General features: G+C 39.5%; 1 protein-coding gene across 1 annotated transcript in view; it reads right to left on the bottom strand.

Annotated features, from left to right (window-relative positions):
• Positions 1–18,082, bottom strand: part of Capza2 (capping actin protein of muscle Z-line subunit alpha 2) — a 41,961-nt gene extending 23,879 nt beyond the window's left edge. The window contains exons 1-2 of the mRNA XM_045160971.1: positions 17,934–18,082; positions 1,627–1,690 (exon numbers count right to left, since the gene is read on the bottom strand). Coding sequence (XP_045016906.1) covers positions 1,627–1,690; positions 17,934–17,972 — 103 coding nt within the window. The 5' untranslated portion in view covers positions 17,973–18,082. The remainder of the gene's footprint in view (positions 1–1,626; positions 1,691–17,933) is intronic.
• Positions 18,083–20,458: the final 2,376 nt, after the last annotated feature.

Genomic DNA, 20,458 nt, shown 5'->3' with positions numbered 1-20,458 from the left:
GACTTACAAAAGCAATTTTCAGTACATATTCTTCTAGTATATTCTTGATTAAAAAATACAGTACATTTAATTCAGGTTTAACAACAAAAGCAATAAACTCTTCTTAGCATTTATTTATTAAGCCTGGACTACCTGTACTCAGGAAGTACAGACAAGAGGATTAGAGTTTAAGGTCAGCCTGGGCTACATGAAACCCTCATCTCAAAAACAATACTGACTATATCTGTTTCACTGCTATCAAATTAAGTTACATGCCAATTCTGAATTTAAGGAAAGGATGTCTTGTCTTTTTTTTTAAGTCTGTCTTTTTTAACATCAAACACATTAATGCACGTGTACATTATACTGCTGAATATTAAAGTAACATTATAATATAGCCTTTTCATATATACTTTAAATTCTCTTTACCTCTCCAATTAACAACCTGAGATTTTACTTATCTTAAATCACAGAATTACTTTAATTTCCAGATTTTTTTTAATGCTACTGATTTTCTATTTTCTTGCATTTAATAAGTACTAATCTAAATTACTCTATCTCATATAACCATGTACTACATGATTCAAGGGATTTTTCAAGAGTAACTTTAACTTTTTTGCCTTATTTTACTTTTAAGCTAAATCTTTTCTGTGATGAGATCCCATTGTATCTTATACTATAGGAATAAAAATGACTGATCAGACATCATAAAAATATATTTGATATACTCTGGAGTAGAATTAAAAAAAAAAAAACTAGGATGCTCTATATTAATTCACCTTTAACTTAAGACACACTGGTGGCCAAATACACAACAAAAATAGCACCATTTACAATACTAGCAGGAACTTACACTAAGAAATGTTTTGGGAAGACATCAATGCAAGCCATTTTGGTGGCACTTTTAATCCTTTTGTCCTTACTGCGCAAGAGCAACAAGGAGGCACATATATGTATGTTTCAATTTCTGAGCAATGGGTGAAAAACTTAAAATGTTTGCCAATAAGGTCTAAAGAAAGGTATTAAGTAGAAGATGAAATGTAAATAATAATGGTTTCAAATGTGCTGTTCCTACATGCTGAAAACTCTCTCCTCCCATTTTACTGACTGCTCATCTTGATCTATTAGCATTGTCTTTGAAGAAATTTAATGACTATGTGCTTATATTGCTTAAAGCAACTTTCAAGAACCTATATTCTGCCAGGCATGGTTTTGCATGCCTTCAATCCCAGCACTGGGGAGGCAGGTAAGAGGATCGCTGTGAGTCTGAGAATACCCAGTAAATTCCAGGTCAGCCTGAGCTACAGTGAGACCCTGCCTTGAAAAACAAACAAACAAACAAAAAGAAGCTCCATTCCCAGAGTAAGATTATACTTATTATATTATATATTAAGTACCTAGAATAAAACCTATTTTATTCCTTTAAGTGGGTTGTTAAGTTTACTGAAGCTAAGTTATCACATATACCATAAATATATTTAGCTATCACAAGTCTAAACTGACAAAAATTTTCACTGTAATTCAGAAAACATTTACTTTTACACATATTCTCCCTAGCTTATTTATTTTTTGATTTCTTAAAAATGAAACAAGTTATTTAAAAAAAGAGTGCTCAATACATCAAGCCTTAGTATTACAAACACTTACCATTAAAAACTTCATTAAATTCTCCAGGAGGGGCATGGATGATGAATTTTGCTGCTATACGTACCTAAAACAGAAATGAAGACATAAATACCATAGAATAAAATAAGAAAAAAATTAGTATCACACAATTTCAAAGTTCTACATAAAATGACTCAAGAAGAATTTAAAGATAACATTTCTGTACTCAAACACCTTAAGTTTCAAACCCATTACTATTTATCATTTAATATAATCATAATTTATAGAACAAAGGCAGATAAAAATTATAATTTAATACTGTTAAAGATTTAAAACTAAATATAGACAAACATTTTCTTACAACTTTCCTTCTTTTAAATTGAAGTGCAAAAAATCATGAAGATGCTGTATGTGTGAAGCAAGATGCAATTAGGTACACTGATGACAAATAATTTACTCAAAACTTTATGTTCGCTTGTGAAGTATACACAGACATTCCAAAACCTAGAATACTCTGAACTCTGAAACACTTCTGGTCCCAAGCATACTGACTGGATAAAGGACTAATAACATCAAATACTGATGAGGTTGCAAAAACAGAAACAAAACAATAATAAAACCTGGAACTCCCATACATTTATGTGTACAAACAGTACAGAAAGCATCTTGGTACTTATCAAATCTGAAGCTTTTACTAAGTATGTATTGGTTGTGTAATTCTGAAAGTTCTATAACAAGAGAAAACGCATCTATGGTTGCCAGGAGCTTAGGAATGGGTGGGGAAGGATATGACTACAAAGAGGATAGAAAGGAAAAAAATGAGGGCGTTTGGAAAGTGACAGAGTTATCTAGATTTTGGTAGTGGTTTATTTATGCTTGTGCTAAAATCTTCTACTGTGTGCCACTGTAAAAAAAAACTCTTTTAACACGTTTAAGTGCATTAAAACTGGAAAAATTAAAATAATGGTAATAAATAGCACACAGATATAGCAGTACAATTAACTAGCAACTGAACTTTAAAAGGCATATATCACTTATGATTTACCAGTTCTTTTTTTAGTTTCTACTATGAAAGAAAAAAATGATCTTTTTATCCTATGGGCTTAAAGATGGTAAGGAGCTTCCTGTAATATACAAACAGAATGTGAGTCAAAAGCAATACTACCGAGGCCTCAGAGGTCAAGGGTGCAGACTGGCTGAGAACCTAAAACAGTATTTTAATCTGGTCAGCCTGAACTATTTCAATGTGGTCTTTGTAGATTGCATAATATAAAAAGGTGATCTTTGGATTTCTCAGATGCTAAAGAAAGCATGTATGTTGCAGAACAAACTATCAAAACTATCTAAGACCATGATCAATCATGTGAATATTTTCTGTAGATTGCTGTAGTCTCCAGATGGCTGTAATTTTTAAAATTATTTACTCTATAGCCTCCTTTTAAATTCAAGAAAGAAAGAAGGTCATACTAGTAAACAAGACAACATCCCAAAGGTAGAAAGAATCTCTGAAAATTAAAAACATATTTTCTCCACCACTAACTCCATTCTATTTACCCTTGGGAATTACAATGTTTTTGAACAGTAGTGTCAATTATTAGGTACATCCCGCTAAATCTTCATTTTCATCCATCACCACCTTCCTCACATATTTTTCAAAGTCAGTTCCTATCAAACTAGAGTAAAACTTGGGAAATATTACTTCTATAGTATTTCTGGATAGCATACCTTACAACAATCACATTAGGAAGTGTAGTTTAAAAGAAAGCTATTCTATCAGAGCTTCAAGTATTAACCTGAGCTAAGAGATGGAATACCTATCTTTTTTCTTTCTATTGGTTCCACATACTATTTTGTATAAAATATATACAAATGTAATTTTAAAATGTTTCCAGTTTGTTTAATTTCTTATAGGAGAGCATAGCAACTTAAAGTCAGTTATTCAAGCACATAAAAGTGACACAAAGTAATACCTAAAATATGAGCTCTGGGGAAAAATAATTGCTGTCCATCAACTGTCAGGGAAAAGTATTATTCAAAACAAATTAATCTGGCTGAGAATGGTGGTGCACACCTTTAACACGGCAATTGGGAGGCAGAGGTAGGAAGACTGCCATGAGTTCGAGGCCAACCTGAGACTTCATAGTTCACTATGTAGTCAGCCTGGGCTACAGTGAGACACTGCCTCGAAAAACAAAACAAAACAAATTAATCAAACTCTCCTTTCTTGTACTCTGTCCTTATACAGGCTAAAAAAAAAAAAAAGAAAGCCAAGAAACATGTACTCTACAATTCAAGCAACAAACTAAATAATGATAGTAAAGATAAAAACCTATAGGAAAAGACAAGATTGTACAAGCCCATGCTGACAAAGAATGAACTTAAAAAAAAAAAAAAAATGAACTTGTGTGGAACTGTTTCTTTGGTCAGTCATCTGTACCCTATCTGGGGTGAATACAAGTTTGTTCATGTCTCCCTAGGAATAGTCACACAACATGTATTAGTATCAGAATTCTTAAAAATAACTTTACAAAACACATTTACACACTACATGTTAGTTTCTTTGTGACCTAGTGTTACAAGGATGGTTTATACCTATGCATTTCTATGATCCTTGCAGTGCACCCAGAAGCCAGCATTCTTTCCCCTCTACCAGATCCTGCTCAAATGCCTCATGACAGTGACACAGAAGAAAAAATTAGAATCCTAACCACATTAACCATTTTTCATCAACAATGGTAAGGCTGCACACAGCAACATCTTAGATTTTACAAGTTATCAAAAGACATACTCATATAAAAAGAAAAATTCTCAAATTATGCTCCTAAAAACAGCTTGCTATTTACAAATCATTAGCACTATTTTCAAAAAAATATTACTGAGATCTGTAGTAAAAAGGCCTAAAGACGATGTCCTCTACTATTTGCATCATGAATGTAGTAACCACAGCTCTTTTTATGCTCTGCTCCCACAGAAGTCCCAAAGCCAAGCAACTGTCCTTATTACAGGGAATGCATAGAGTTCTTGTCTATCACTAATTAACAGTCTTCTGTTACCTACCCGTCCATGAAATTATTCAAACAATACAATCACATCCTCCCTCTGGAACCAAAGGTCACCCCACTCTCTTACTACTATAAGGCTTGCCTCCCACAGACACTTCTTGCTCACATTCTGCAAGTACAACCCTTATGTGGCCCTGCATGGTATAATGCTTGCCCCCTAATGAGCTGTTGTAAATGTGAACAGTAGAAGGAAATTTGAGTCCTCACCAAAATGGCCAGTAAGGAAGCCAGGTGCGGTGGTGCACACCTTTAATCCTGGCACTCGGGAGGCAAAAACTAGGAGGGATCACTGTGAGTTTGAGGCCACCCTGAGACTACATAGTGAATTCCAGGTCAGCCAGAGCTAGAGTGAAACCCTACCTCAGAAAACCAAAAAAAAAGGCTAGTAAGGGGTGGAGAGATGGCTTAGCGGTTAAGTGCTTGCCTGTGAAGCCTAAGGACCCCAGTTTGAGGCTCAACTCCTCAGGACCCACATTAGCCAGGTGCACAAGGGGGTGTACGCATCTGGAGTTTGTTTGCAGTGGCTGGAGGCCCTGATGCACCCATTCTCTCTCTCTATGTCTGCTGCTCTCAAATAAATAAATAAATAAATAAATAAATAAATAAATAAATAAATAAATAAATAAACAACCAAGAAAAAAAAATGTAAGAGCCAAAGGAAGGGTAAAAATATGTTTAAAAAATGGCTAGTAATACAATAAGCTGGCAATTTTTTTTAAATTTCTGAGCAAGTGAAATCCGAGATATAAGTGTAAAAAGAAGGTATATGCACACAGGTGCACATACATATATGCCACAAAAAAATCATCTGAAGCCATTTAGAAGATTTAGAGGCAAAACACCTTTATACTCTCCAGCAGTTATAAGGTCCACTACATGGAAAACACCTATGTGAAAAAGGATTCACTGTTTATCTTTAACTCAAATATAGCAAAACTAGCTGCATTTTATCTGAGAACATCCCCTATAACCCATATAATTTCCACATGCTGGACACTGTGACACATACATACTTATCTCCTCTGTGATCAAGGAAGGAGACAAGTAGAAATCTACCAAATATAGATGTCACTAGAGTCACCTGAAAAGCTGACACAACCCAGTTTCCATTACAGACCTTCTAGATCAATCTCCAAAGAACCAGGACCTAGAGATCCATAGTTTAGAAGAAGCTTGCCAAGTAATTTTTATTAAAAAACAAACAAAAAAACATAAATTCATAACCCAAAGGGGTAAATATGAAAAATTTTAGGTGTTCAGTCTTACAAAGAGAGAGATGATATGTTATATACTTGATTCTTAAGGAAATGTGACATCAAAGAACTTAAGAGACTGGTAGAAAAGTTAAAGGAGCTATTAGGCAATTTTCCATTTCAATTACGTGAATTATTTGAAGTTGTTTCCACAACTCTAAAAATCGTGTGCCTTTCTGAAAATAAATTAAAAAAGAAAAAACTTCACTGAATTGCATGCTATTTAAAGTTTATGACCAAATAACAATTACATTGTTGTGGGGTAACTTATTTTAATATGAGTATACTTATGGGTGGCAGTGTGTTTTTAGTAAGTTTCCCTTAACAAATGAGACCATTCATGGTAAAGTTTCTGCCATAAAGTAGATAAAACTTCTTTCTTGCAAATATTGTATAGAATTGCCATCACATTATATGTATAAAATGTATAAGCAGCAAATGAATTTCATATTTGGCCTCGGATCCCTACCCAAAGGTATCTTTTTTTAAAAGTTTTTAACATTTATTTATTTTTATTTATTTATTTGAGAGCGACAGAGAGAAAGAGGCACACACACACACACACACACACACACACAGAGAGAGAGAGAGAGAGAGAGAGAGAGAGAGAGAGAGAGAGAGAGAATGGGCATGCCAGGGCCTCCAGCCTCTGCAAACAAACTCCAGACACATGTACCCCCTTATGCATCTGGCTAATGCGGGTCCTGGGGAATCAAGCTTCGAACCGGGGTCCTTAGGCTTCACAGGCAAGCGCTTAACCACTAAGCCATCTCTCCAGCCCCCAAAGGTATCTTATGTCTACACAAATACTCCAAAATCCAAGAAACTAAATCTAAGCCAGTTCTGATAAGTGATACTCAACCTGTATTTGGTGAGTAAATTAATGTAGAGTTTGTTTTCAAAAGGCTTTGTTTTTCCCCATGAATTTCCAACCACAATAATGTGAACTAAAATATGCAATGAAAGTTTTCAGCTATGATTAAACAAAAATGGGTGGTATATCTAAACCTTCAAAATAAAATGTGTGAAATATTTTTCTGACATCTAAGAGTACCTTATAGAACCTGATGTGGCTGATACTGACAGGCCAAAGCCCCTGTCTGCTTTCTCTGTATGCATATTAAGCTTTTGTAATATAAGAGCTGCAGGCAGATGATTAAGCTTCTAGATCAAAGTATGCAATTAGGTCAAGTTCTACCACCACACTTTGCAATCTTATACAATATTTTTCATTACATTTTATGTGACATTACACTGAAAAGTTTATGGAACTACTTTATTTTATGTAAAATGACTTCAAAATCTACTGAAATATACTATAACTTTGTCTTACTGTACATAGACTCAACAATTCCATTAGCATTACAGCTGATGTCAAGTTCCTGCTTATAGTAGGCATTAGTTCAGTAGCAGAATTCACCCACAGAATGAAATCAGAAATCAGTATTTTCCAAATCAATTGCTTACTGATTAAGTCTACTTATTGGTTAATAAGATACAAAACTAATTCTACATTAATGATGAAATACTATAGCAGCTTACACTCTACAAACACAAGACTTCTGAAGTCAGTTTCACTTGTATAGTGAGGCTAAAGTATAATCATTGCTTATAAACAGTATTTGCCATATTGACTATAGTTAGTATCACCTGAACCTCAAAGAACACCAGGAACTTCATCTGACTATGAACTTTAAGATCTATCACAATTTAGGAATGGAAATTTTAGGTAAGCAAGGTTTCCTTTCAAAAACCTGTTAATCGGGCTGGAGTTATTTGGGCTCAGCAGTTAAAGTGCTTGCCTGTGAAGCCTAAAGACTCATGTTCAATTCCCAAGTACCCACATAAAGCCAGATGCACAGGGTGGTGCAGGCGTCTGGAGTTCATTTGCAGTGGCTAGAGGCCCTGGTGCTACCATCTGCATTCATTCATTCTCTCTCTGCCCCTCACTCAAATAATAAGTGGTTTTAAAAAAAACTTGCTACTTTTACTTTGCATCTGTGAATTCATGGCTTCTTTATTCATTCATTCATTCATCCACTTGTGATGGTTTGATTCAGGTGTCCCCCATAAACTTAGGTGTTCGGCATGCTAGGTTCCCAGCTGATGGAGATTTGGGAATTAATGCCTCCTGCGGGAGTGTATTGTTGGGGGCAGGCTTATGGGTGTTATAGCCAGTTTCCCCTTGCCAGTGTTGGGCACAGTCTCCTGTTGCTATTGTCCACCTTATGTTGGCCAGGGGGTGATGTCCATTCTCTGTTCATGCTATCGTGTTCCCCTGCCATCGTGGAGTGGAGCTTCCCCTGTAAGCCAAAATAAACCTCTTTTTCCCACAAGCTGCCCTTGGTTGGGTGATTTCTACCAGCAATGCCAACCTGACTGCAACACACTGAACCACCACTCTACATGCATGCACAGTAATGGCACATGCTAAAGACAGCACTGTAGAAATTCCAATTGAAAAGGAAACAAATGTAAGGAAGAAAGTATTCCGCAAACCTGTGTTTAATATTAATATTATTATGATCAGGACAAATTAAATGAGCCTTATGATCTGAACTAAACCTTGAGCAAACAGTAGTAAACTTTTCACCTTTTAGAGAGCAGCTCTACTCAAAAGGAACAATAAGTCATGAGCAAAGAAATATACCATTTATCATGCCATATTATATACACTAGGCACCATTTATATTTATAGCTCAATGAACAAAGATTTACCTTTTCTCCTCAAAGTTCAAGGGAAACATGGATCAGCAGGCAGGTCTCTAAATTCACAACGTGACTAGATAACACTATGTACTGGAAATATAAGAACTATCTATGTCTCTCTAAGTAGCCCAGGATGGCTATAACTCTATTTCCTGCTTGTCTCCTGTATGTCGAGATTAAAGATATGCTTCCCTGTCATTAACCACTGAAATTTTTAGAGAATATATGAAAGTATAGCTTAGATAGAGGTGACTAGAGTGTTCTCTAGAAACTATAATAAACTCTTAACAGTAGCAAATATAACAAAGAAAAGAACAGTTAGGACACATTTTTTAAACTTCACTATTTATTTATTTCAGAAAAACAGGCACAGACCAAGAGTGAGTATGGGTGTGTCATGCCCTCTTGCCACTGAAAATAAACTCCAGATGTATGAACCACTGTGTAAATGGTTTTAAATGGGTACTGGGGAATTAAACCCAGGCCTTTAGGCTTCACAAGCAAACACCTTTAACTGTTGAACCATCTCTCTATCCCATCTCCACTTTTTCTTTGTGTTTATTTCTTCCTTAAGTGCTGCCACACAGAAGAGGTACAAATTATATTAAGTTTGTGTAGTAAAATTTTGTTACCAAACAAGTTAATAACCTTGTGAACTGAGAGATTTAAATCCAAACACTAATACAAATTAACTTTTCAGACAAGAAATAATTTACTTGTATAAGATACATATTTTTGTGTAAGATATATATCTGGTATAAGATATATATTTATATAGTACATAGTTTTAATGCTCAAATAACAAAATTTAGATTGTAAAGTAAGAACAAACACAAGGAAAGTTTTCAGGGGCTAAGGAGACAGCTCAGTTGGGAATATGCTTGCCATACAAGCATGATGAATCCCCACACCCAGGTAGAAGGTGGGCATAGCAGCACATGCCAGCAATTCCAGTGCTGGGGAGGCCGAGACAGAATCCCCGAAGCTTGCAGGCTAGGTAGTTTAGCTAAATTGGTAAGCCAAAAGTGAGAGACGCTGCCTCAAAAAATATGGTAGAGAGTAATAAAGGAAGATACCCAATGTCAACCTCTGGCCTCCACTCACATACATAAGCAACCCTCCACCAACACACATATGCACACACGGGGCACACAAACAAAAATACAACAGGAGTAAAGAAACAAAGAGGCTGGAGGTGTGAACAGGAGTGCTGGCTTAGCACACAGAGGCCTTGGTTTGATCCCTAGCACCATGACACACACCTGTAATCCCAACCACTAGGGAGGTAGAGGCAAAAAATAAAAATAAAAAAAAAAAATAAAAACTCAGGTCTGGGCTAGAGTAAGAATGTACCTTGGAAAACAAAACAAATAAAAATCAGAAGATCTGGTTTAAAAAAATGTTTAAAGGGGGGCTGGAGAGATGGCTTAGTGATTAAGCGCTTTCCTGTGAAGCCTAAGGACCCCAGTTTGAGGCTCAATTCCCCAGGACCCACGTTAGCCAGATGCACAAGGGGGTGCACGCGTCTGGAGTTTGTTAGCAGTGGCTGGAAGCCCTGGCACACCCATTTTTTCTCTCTCTCTCTCTCTCTGGGTGTGTGTGTGTGTGTGTGTGTGTGTGTGTCTTTCTCTCTCTGTCACACTCAAATAAATAAAAATGAACAAAAAATGTTTAAAGGAATGGCCCCCTTTTAAAAAATTATTTTATTGATGACCTCCATACACATACACAATATACACTGATCATAATCCTTACCGCCTTCCTTTGTCCACCATTCCCTATTACCCTCCACTGAACCTCTGCTTCTCCAACTGAATGGTCCTTTTTTTTTTTTGAGCTCTACACAATTTCATAGAATTTCCAATTCACAAAAATGCTTTACCATACAATACCAAGGACCCAGGAATGAACAACATTTCTACAGGTTCTACACCTATGTAAATAAGATTGTTGGGGGCTAGAGAGATGGCTCAGCAGTTAAGGCATTTGCCTGCAAAGCCTAAGGATCCCAGTTTGATTCCCCAGGACTCAGATAAGCCAGATGCACAAGGAACAGGCGCATGTGTCTGGAGTGCCTTTGCAGTGACTAGAGGTCCTGGCAGGCCCATTTTCCCCTCTATAGGCTTCTTTCTCTCTCTTTCAAATAAATAAATGAATAAATAAATGAATAAATAAATGAATAAAATACTTAGCCGGGGTGGTGGCACACACCTTTAATCCCAGCACTTGGGGAGGGTGGGCAGAAGCAGGAGGACTGCTGTGAGTTCAAGGACACACTGGGACTTGAATTCTAGGTCAGCCTGGACTAGAATGAGATCCTATCCCGAAAAGCCAAAAAAATAAAATAAAAATAAAATAAAATAAAATGACTGTTGAGGGCTGGAGATGACTTAGCAGTTAAACGCTTGCCTGTGAAGCCTAAGGACCCCAGTTCAAGGCTTGATTCCCCAGGACCCACGTTAGCCAGATGCACAAGGGGGCGCACGTGTCTGGAGTTCATTTGCAGTGGCTAGAAGCCCTGGCGCGCCCACTCTCCTCTCTCCCTGCTTCCTTCTCTGTCTGTCTGTAGCTCTCAAATAAAGAAATAAAAATAAACAAAAATTAAAAAAAAAAAATGACTGTTGAGCATACTGCTGCAAGTTAGTGGCTTTCAAGAATGCCACTGTGGCCAGGCATGGTGGCGCATGCCTTTAATCCCAGCACTCGGGAGGCAGAGGTAGGAGGATCTCCGAGAGTTCGAGGCCACCCTGAGACTACATAGTGAATTCCAGGTCAGCCTGAGCCAGAGTGAGACCCTACCTCGAAAAACCAAAAAAAAAAAAAAAAAAGAATGCCACTGTGCTTCCTCAATTAAATATACATCCTATTAACCTAGTGGCCAATGAAGATAAAGTGATTAAAATTTAAACTTTATTATTTATTTATTTGAGAGAGAGAGAAAGAAAGAGAAAGAGGCAGAGAGGAGAGAGAGAATGGGCATGACAGAGCCTCTGGCCACTGCAAATGAACTCCAGACGCATGTGCCCCTTGTGCATCTGGCTAACACAGGTTCTAGGGAATCGAACCAAGGTTCTTTGGCTTTGCAGGCAGACATACCTTAACCGCTAAGCCATCTCTCCAGCCCCAAGTGACTAAATTTTAAAATATATTCAAAAAGGAAACTGTAAATGATTTTTTTCCTTTGACTTTTTTTTCAGCCCTGAGAAATCTACTTCCTGGCCTTGGGAATGGTAGGCAAATGCTTTACCACGAGTCCCTAGCCCTTAGTCCTGGTTTTCTTTTCTTATTTTTTTTACTTGAGAACATTAATATATAAAATAATGTAATTTGACTGCATTTCCATTGGTCACCCACCAGAACTAGATGGCGAAACCCTATTGCTGAAGACACCACATACCACAGTTGCAGGACAATGGGAAATCAAGCTGAAACTGACAAAGAAGCCATCTTTCTGCAGGCTAGCAGCCATAGCATCACAAAGTGTTATGTTGGCTGATGGGGAGAAAAGTCATTCAGTCTTAAGCAGTAATCCTAAAGGATACACTGTCAACAAACCAGGCACAATGTGCACATAAGTGCAATAGTGGCACATAAGTTTTAGGGGTAATCAACTGCTCCCTGATTGGCAATGAGGCTTGCACAGTGGAATTTCATGACAGATAGTAAGAACCAAGTCAACAGCCTATCGCTTGGAAAGTAATACACTCCAGAAAGAAGAAGCTACCACTGTTCTTTGGCTAAATGAAAACACTATACTCATACTTCTTATACTTCTGGGGCTGGAAAGGTGGCTTAACAGTTAAGGCACTTGCCTACAAAGCCTAAGTACTGGGGTTCAATTCCCTAGTACCCACTTAAAGCCAGATGCACAAGATGGTGCATGCATCTGGAGTTCGTATGCAGTGGCTAGAGGCCCTGATCCCTAGGGTAGTTAACACCTGCTGCTGTCTGGCTAAATGCATATACTATGCTCACCAAACTGCCTGGTAAGCATTTCTCTTAACGTCCATACCCATATATTAATGTTACTTTCACTTTTGGTAAGAGAAGCTTCTCTTTTCATATGCCGGTGACTCTGGGATGACTCAAAAGGTACTACAGTGCTAAGAAGAAGTGACAGAAGAGTGTTCAGAAGAGTGTGCCATTCTCTAACTGGGCACCCCTCAAATAAATAAATATATAAATGTTTTTAAAAGTCTTCTACTCAAAATGCATGGGCTGCAAGCTCACTCAGAAATCAAGAAATCAAGCTGAAGCTGAGCTGAAAATCTCCTCCCTGTAGGCCAGCTGACAGAAAGCTGGAAAAAGCTATGCTATGTGCAGCCATATGGGAGAGAAATCATCAGTGGAGATAAACAACAGTGGAAACTGCAAGTCTTACGTTGGGCCAGACAGGCCAAATGAGCCACTGGGTGCAATAGTGGCATGTCTGTTATGGGGAAACCAACCACTCTCAACTTGGAGGCCCACTCCATGGAAGGGAATACATGCCTGGTACTGAAAACCTATGACAGAGGAGGTCATGAGCCCTAGGGTAGTTAACACCTGCTGCTGTCTGGCTAAATGCATATACTATGTTCACCAAACTGTCTGGTAAGCATTTCTCTTAATGTCCATACCCACATATTAATGTTACTCTCTTTTAGTTAGAGAAGCTTCTGTTTTCATATGCTGGTGACTCTGGGATGACTCAAAAGGCACTACAGTGCTAAGAAGAAGTGACAGAAGAGTGTTCAGCACCAAAATAGCTCTATCACACCTTCCAAGGCTCAGGGTCCATTGTGGAAGAGGTGGGAAAAAGGATGTAAGAGCCAAAGAAAGGGTAGGACTGCTTACAATGCAACCTTTCAGACACAAAATGGCCTGGATATCCATGACCTCACAATGCCTGGTACTACCTACAAAAGACCCTCACAATAGGAGGAAAAAAGGATGACATCAAAATAAAGGAGACTAATTGAGAGGGGGAGGGAATATGATGGAGAGTGGATTTGTAGGAGAAAGTGGAGGGAATTATCATAGTTTGTCTATAATTATGGAAATTGTCATTAAAAAATTTTAAAGTCTTCTAAATGTAAATGATTTTTTAAAAGCAAAACTTATCCTAGATTTTTTTTTAATGTGTTTTTTTTTTTTTTTGAGACTGTGGCATCATGCTATCCTGACTAACCTGGAACTCAAATTTGTTGTACTCTTCCTGCCTCTGCCTCTGGATTCTAATATCAAAGGTATGCACCATCACACCCAGTTCTTTTCTTTTCTTTTGTGGTCATTACTTTTTGTTTTATGAGATAGCCTATGCTGGCTTTGAACTGACTTCTATAGCCCTGGCTGACCTCAGAACTAGAAAGCCTCCTGTCTTAGCCTCCTATGTGATTACAAGCTTATACTACCATACCTGGCTTCAGCTGATTTCTGAAGTGCTTAACATAAGGCCAACATGAAGCTATAGAAGTAGCAAAGAATGTTTAAATGTATCAAATAATAATAAACCTCAATCAAATTGATAAAAACAGAGAGTATTGTAGAAGAGGGGACAGAAAAAATGTAACAGCCACAGGATGGGAGGAATGCTTCAGAACACTGTCTTCAGGACAAGGAGTGGCAAAAAAAAAAAAAAAAAAAAAAAAAGTCCCATGACATTTCATCATGGATGGAGGAGGCAAAAAAAAAAAAAAAAAAAAAAAAAGACATTAAAATAGAAGCGGGGGTAGTTTAAAAGGCAGAATTCAGTAGAAGAGGACCAAGGGGGAGGACAAGAAAAGGTAACAGGAGTGGATTATAATCAAAATACATTGTATGTATATGGAAGTTGTCAATAAAGTTAAAAATGGGGCTGGAGAGATGACTGAGAGATTAAGATGCTTGCCTGCAAAGCCAAAGGACCCAGGTTCAATTCCCCACAATCCACGTAAAGCCAGAAGCACAAGGTGGCACATGCATTTGGAGTTCGTTTGCAGTGGCTGGAAACCCCGGCTTACCCATACTTGCTCGCTCGCTCGCTCTCTATTTGCCCCTCCTCTCAAAATGGATAAATAAAATAAAAACAATTTAAAAAGTTAAAATGGCTGGGTATGATGGCATACGACTTTAAGCATGCAGAAGGCAGAAGTAGGAGGATCTCTGTGAGTTCCAGACCACCCTGGAATACACATTGAATTCCAGGTCAGCCTGAGCTAGGAAGAGACCCTACCTCAAAAAAACAAAACAGAAGAAAAAAAATTTTAAATGATGAAAACACATATTTATCACTTCTCAGCCTTTCAGCTACCATCAAGAGTAAGCACAAGCTAAGTGTGGCGATGTACACCTTTAATCCCAGCACTCAAGAGGAAGAGGCAGGAGGATCACCAAGAGTTCCATTACCATAGCTAGGCGTAGTGTCACATGCCTTTAATCCCAGCACTTAGGGGATAGAGGTAGGATAGCTGTGAGCGTGAGGCCACCCTGAGACTACAGAGTGAATTCCAGGTCAGCCTGGGCTAGAGCAAAACCCTACCTCAAAAACCACAAAAAAAAAAAAAAAAAAAAGAGTTCCAGGCCAGCCTGAAACTACTACAGAGTGCATCCCAGGTCAGTCTGGGCTACACTGAGACCCTATCAAGAAGGAGAGAGGGAGGGAGGGGAGAATGAGTAAACAAGAGGACTGGAAAGATGGCTCAGCAGTTAAGATGCTTGCCTGCAAAGCCTAACTACCTTGGTTCAATTCCCAATTACTCAAGTAAAGCCAGATGCACAAGGTGGTGCATGCATCTGGAGTTCTTTGCAGTGGCTGGAGGGCCTGGTATGCCTATTCTGTCTGTGTCTCTTCTCTTTATCTCTCTCTCTCTGCTTCCAAATAAACTAAAACATTTAAAATTTTTTTTATAAAAAGAGTAAACACAAATTTAGAACCTGACACATGCTTGACATTTACAAGTTTTGTCTAGAAAGAGCTATTATCATTCCTTTTAAACTAAGCGGTCAACAAATTAAAAACCCAAGAGGCAAGCCTGAAAGAGCCCTACAATCAATTTTAAGGGAGCATAACACCATAAAAACATCAGTCACAGATTCTGACAAATTCTACTCTGCTACTCCCTCTCTAGGTGAACTGGGTAAGGCTTTGGAAACCTTATTTTACCAATAGATAAAATGGTAATGATGGAACTACCTACTTCAAACTTAAGTAATAAATGTATTTGAGCATACACAAAGTACAGTATTACAGACATCTTAATGTATGTGATACTGTACTTTGCAATCTATAATGGAAATTCTAAAAGATTAAGAGCATTAAAATTGTATTCTTTAAAATTATAAGGTGACAGGAAAGAGGATTTAAGTATTAGCTTTAAACTATCATCTCTAAATCCTCTCCATCTCAGATCCTCTTCCCAAAAGTAAAAAACTACTAACTCAAGTGACAAGTAATGTGAAAATTTCACTTAACTGCTTACTAAAATTTAACCTGAAACTATGACCAATAATTTTCTTAAATTAAAAAATAGTCATAATTTATCCAGAGTGTTTTAAAATATTTAATACAAAAAATACAAAATTTAAAATTAAACTTCTCATGTGTTTACACAACACTAGGCTAGTAGGCAACCCCTCCCCCTATTGAGTGCCCTGAGAGTGTCAGATGATAAGGTATCTGGTCATTTCATTGAAGTGGAGGCACACTTCCCTATTTTAGGCCTTTCCCAGACACAGCAGATCTACATTAACTCCCCATTCTGAGCACTTTCTCCTCAGTTCTTTCTAGCCACTTGAGCTACTAATAATCATTTATGCCAAAGGAAATTAAAAAAGAAAACCCTTTGGAAAACTTAATTGCGACGCTTAATTTTCAGTGTATAGGTGTGCCTGCTTTCATGGACATTTTCAATTACCAACTTCCTATGTAAAAATACTGCCCAATAACTTCTGGGGACTTGGGGAAATTTTCCTCCTGGCTTTGTGGATTATAGAAAATGCCACTTCCTCATTTTTGTTAATTTATGAACATTAAAATTGTATTCTTTAAAATTATAAGGTGACAGGAAAGAGGATTTAAGTATTAGCTTTAAACTATCATCTCTAAATCCTCTCCATCTCAGATCCTCTTCCCAAAAGTAAAAAACTACTAACTCAAGTGAAAAGAGCACAGAGGAAAATAAAGACTTCCAACAATGAAGATGAGGCTGACTTCTGCATATTCACATTGGTTAAGGAGATAGAATCCTACATTTTGGTGTAAGGCAGTGTGAAAGCAGCTGAAGGTTTCAAATGAAAACAGGCTTAGCCTTACACTAGTATTTCTTAAGCAACTAATGTAACTATTTCCTATGTGGATGTCCTGTTCTGGAACTTAAAAATGAAGCATTATGGAATAGACATTTCCAAACCTGTGACATATTCATATGTCAGTAAATTCTGACTTTGAAAAACACATCATGGTCGCCTCCAGGAAATACTCAAAAATCAATAGGATCCCCTTCACATTACTGGCGCCTATGTATGGGGACTTCACAGTAGCCAAAGACACTGGGCAAATGAGTAGTAAGTTGAATGATCAGATTTCTTATTACAAATGTGTGAGAACTGGGTTCCATCGCTGTCACAGTCAAAGGAGTTGCACCATCTCCTCTCTTCGGAGTTATGTCCTAACAGAAGACAGGGTGCCAGCAAATCAGGCCCCAGGGGTGCAGCTGACAACTTGAGCAGAAAACTGTTTGGGGGGTGGGTTGGTGAGCAACAACAATACTGTCTTCCAGGGGACATGGGAGTAGCGAAGATTACAGTCAAAGCCAAAAAGAAAAAAAAGGGGGGGGAGGAATCAGAAAAAAAGAAATGGGGAGAAGGAAACCAGTCGTGGGGGCGGGCTGCTGGGAACGCTACCTCCCCGGGGTTAGGAAACACCCAAGAGAATCAGGAAAGGAAGCGTTTCTCGATGGGGAGGGGACCCAGGAGTGACCGTCGGCTTCCGGGGCGACCGTCACGTCTGCCTCACCCCGCGACACTGGGGGCCGGGCGCCGGCGGCCCGCGACGGGGGTCTCCGCAGAGCCCGGGGTCACCCCCACGCAGGCCCCGCGCCGAGGGTCCTCGGCCCCCGCCCCGCCCCGCCCCGGCACAGGCCCGCGGCCGCCGGGCTCCGCTTCCTATTTTCGGAGCACACACCCTTACATGGAGCGGAGCGAGCAGGCCCCGCAGCCCCGGCCTGGGGCGCTGGGAAGGGGAGGGAGCGCGGCCCGGCGCGCAGGCCACCGCCGATGCCCTTCCCGGGCGCCCCCCCCTCCCCCGCCCACTCGTCCAGGTCGTCCACACACCGCCACGGTTCCACCCGGCCCCCGCCGCGCTCACCTTCTCCTCGTCAGACAACTGCTCGTCTAGATCCGCCATCTTCCTTCTGGAGACAAACCGTGGTGGTGGTGGCGGCAGCGGCCACCTGACTTCACCCCCCCACTAGCCGTGCGGTCCTCCGCGCCGCGCGCCTCCGCCAAGGGAGGGGCCCGCCGCCCAGTCCGCCGCGCACGCGCACGCTCACGCGCCGCGAAGCCCCGCCCCCGCCCCCCCTCACCCCCGCCCCGTGCGGCCTAGGAGACCGAGCGGCTGTGCGCGTGCGCGGCGGCCCGGGAGGCTGGAGGCGGCCGGTGGCGTGGCTCTCTTCCTGCTAGTCTGCGTCCTCCGCTGTCGTTAGTTGGGATAGCGTTCACGTCCCCACCCGTGACCATCTGTGCCCAGTCTGCGACGAGTACATTCTGAGCCCCTGACTGTGTTCCCATCGAGTCCTGAACGCTGCCAGCCGAAATGGGAAAAGCTGTACCAATTTAAAACATTTTCAAGGGCTGGAGAGATGGCTTAGCGGTTAAGCGCTTGCCTGTGAAGCCTAAAGACCCCGGTTCGAGGCTCGGTTCCCCAGGTCCCACGTTAGCCAGATGCACAAGGGGGCGCACGCGTCTGGAGTTCCTTTGCAGAGGCTGGAAGCCCTGGCGCGCCCATTCTCTCCCTCTCCCTCTATCTGTCTTTCTCTTTGTGTCTGTCACTCTCAAATAAAGAAATAAAAAATTTAAAAAAAAAAACCCATTTTCAAATATTAGGAACAATATTCAGCTTTAATTAAAGTATGATCACACAACCCAGTCCATAATTGGAAAATTGCTCCTGATGTATTCATTTTTTTCATCTAACACATATTTATTGTTGCTTTATGACAGGCAGAACAACGTGGAGGGAAATAAAAGAAACAAGAAAAATCAGAAAAACTGTTCTAAAGCTCCCCTTCTCTGTTAAACATATATTAGACAGTATTGGGGAAGACATTGATTAGACTCCTGCAGGGAAATAAAATGTTCGGTGAGACAGGGATTCTACCCTCATAAATTGGTTTGCAAGGATACATACAGGTCACCCAGTAAAAATTTAATAGTACATAACCGATAAAAGATTTGAGATGTATTAATATATTACTCTTTTTAAAAAAATATTTTATTTATGTATTTACTTGAGAGAGAGAGAGACAGAGGAAGAGGCAGAGAGAAAGGGCACTCCAGGGTTTCCAGCCACTGCAGACAAACTCCAGGCGCCTGTGCCCCCTTGTGCATGTGGCTAACATGGGTCTTGGGGAATCATACCTGGGTTCTTAGGCTTCACAGGCTAGCGCCTTAACAGCTATGCCATTTACCCAGCCCTATTACTCTTTTTATTTAAAAAAAAAGAATATATATATTTGAGAGACATAAAGACAGAAAGAGGCAGACAGGGCTGGAGAGAGGCCTCAGCAGTTAAGGGTCTTGCCTACAAAGTCTAATGACCCAAATTTGATTCCCCAGTACCCAGGTAAAGCCAGTTGCATAAAAGGGCACATGCTCCCCTTCTCTCTGTTTATCTCTGCTTGCAAAATAAATAAATAAATTAAATAAATAAGGCAGACAGAGAGTGAGTAAAGGCCTACCACCACTGCAAATGAACTCCAGATGCATGTGCCACATTGTACATCAGACTTGATGTGGGTGTTAGGGAATCGAACTCGGACAGTTAGGATTATGCCAGCAAAGCACCTTTTACCTCTGACACAGCCCCTGTAAACATTATTCTTACGAGGCTGGACATAGCTCTGTTAGTAGAGTGCTTGCCTGGAGTTCAATCCTCGGTGCCACACATAAAAAGAATGTGTAAAACATAATTCATTGTTTTCAAATTTTACTATATGTTTATTATGTGTTATATCTGTCAAATCTCCACAGAAGCTTCAAGTTAACAACAGGTAAAGATGTACACAAAGCTGTGTACACAAAACAACTGGAACTCTTTTTCATAGGCCAGTAATGAAGCTAGAGGCTCTGCATTTCTAATAAGCATCCAGGTGAGGGGAAGGCTATGAGTCTGAGCCCACACTTTGATTAGCAAGGCCATAGGAAGACAGTTAAGGTTTGATTTATTAGAAAATGAAAAGCTATTTGAACAGTGACATGACATGATCAGAAATGTGTCTAGCAAGGTGAATCTGACAGCTGCCTGTAAATGACGGATGTGAGTACCTTAAAGAGTTCTTCAAACAGCCATTCAGATGCAAGAACACTATTATTAAGTGATTTACTGGGTGTTCATTTGGAGAGAGGACAGGAAAAGGAAGCATGCTGACACTTGCAGGAAAAAGCAGGTATCCTGTTGAAGATAAACCCTGTGGAGGAGACATGAAAGAGAATAAACCACACTGTCTGGCCAAGGACATCACTGGCTATAAATCAGTTACCATATTTATTCTTTCATAGTTTGTAACTAATTGCTTGCTTGATATCTCCCTACAACTGTATACACTTATCCATATTACTATACCCATTTTACAAAAGAAAAACCAGAGCAAGATAATGTATCCAGTGTTGCAA

Source organism: Jaculus jaculus, chromosome 10 (genome assembly GCF_020740685.1).
Source record: "Jaculus jaculus isolate mJacJac1 chromosome 10, mJacJac1.mat.Y.cur, whole genome shotgun sequence".
In the NCBI taxonomy this organism is placed as follows: Eukaryota; Metazoa; Chordata; class Mammalia; order Rodentia; family Dipodidae; genus Jaculus; species Jaculus jaculus.
This window is presented reverse-complemented; position numbering and strand designations above follow the sequence as displayed.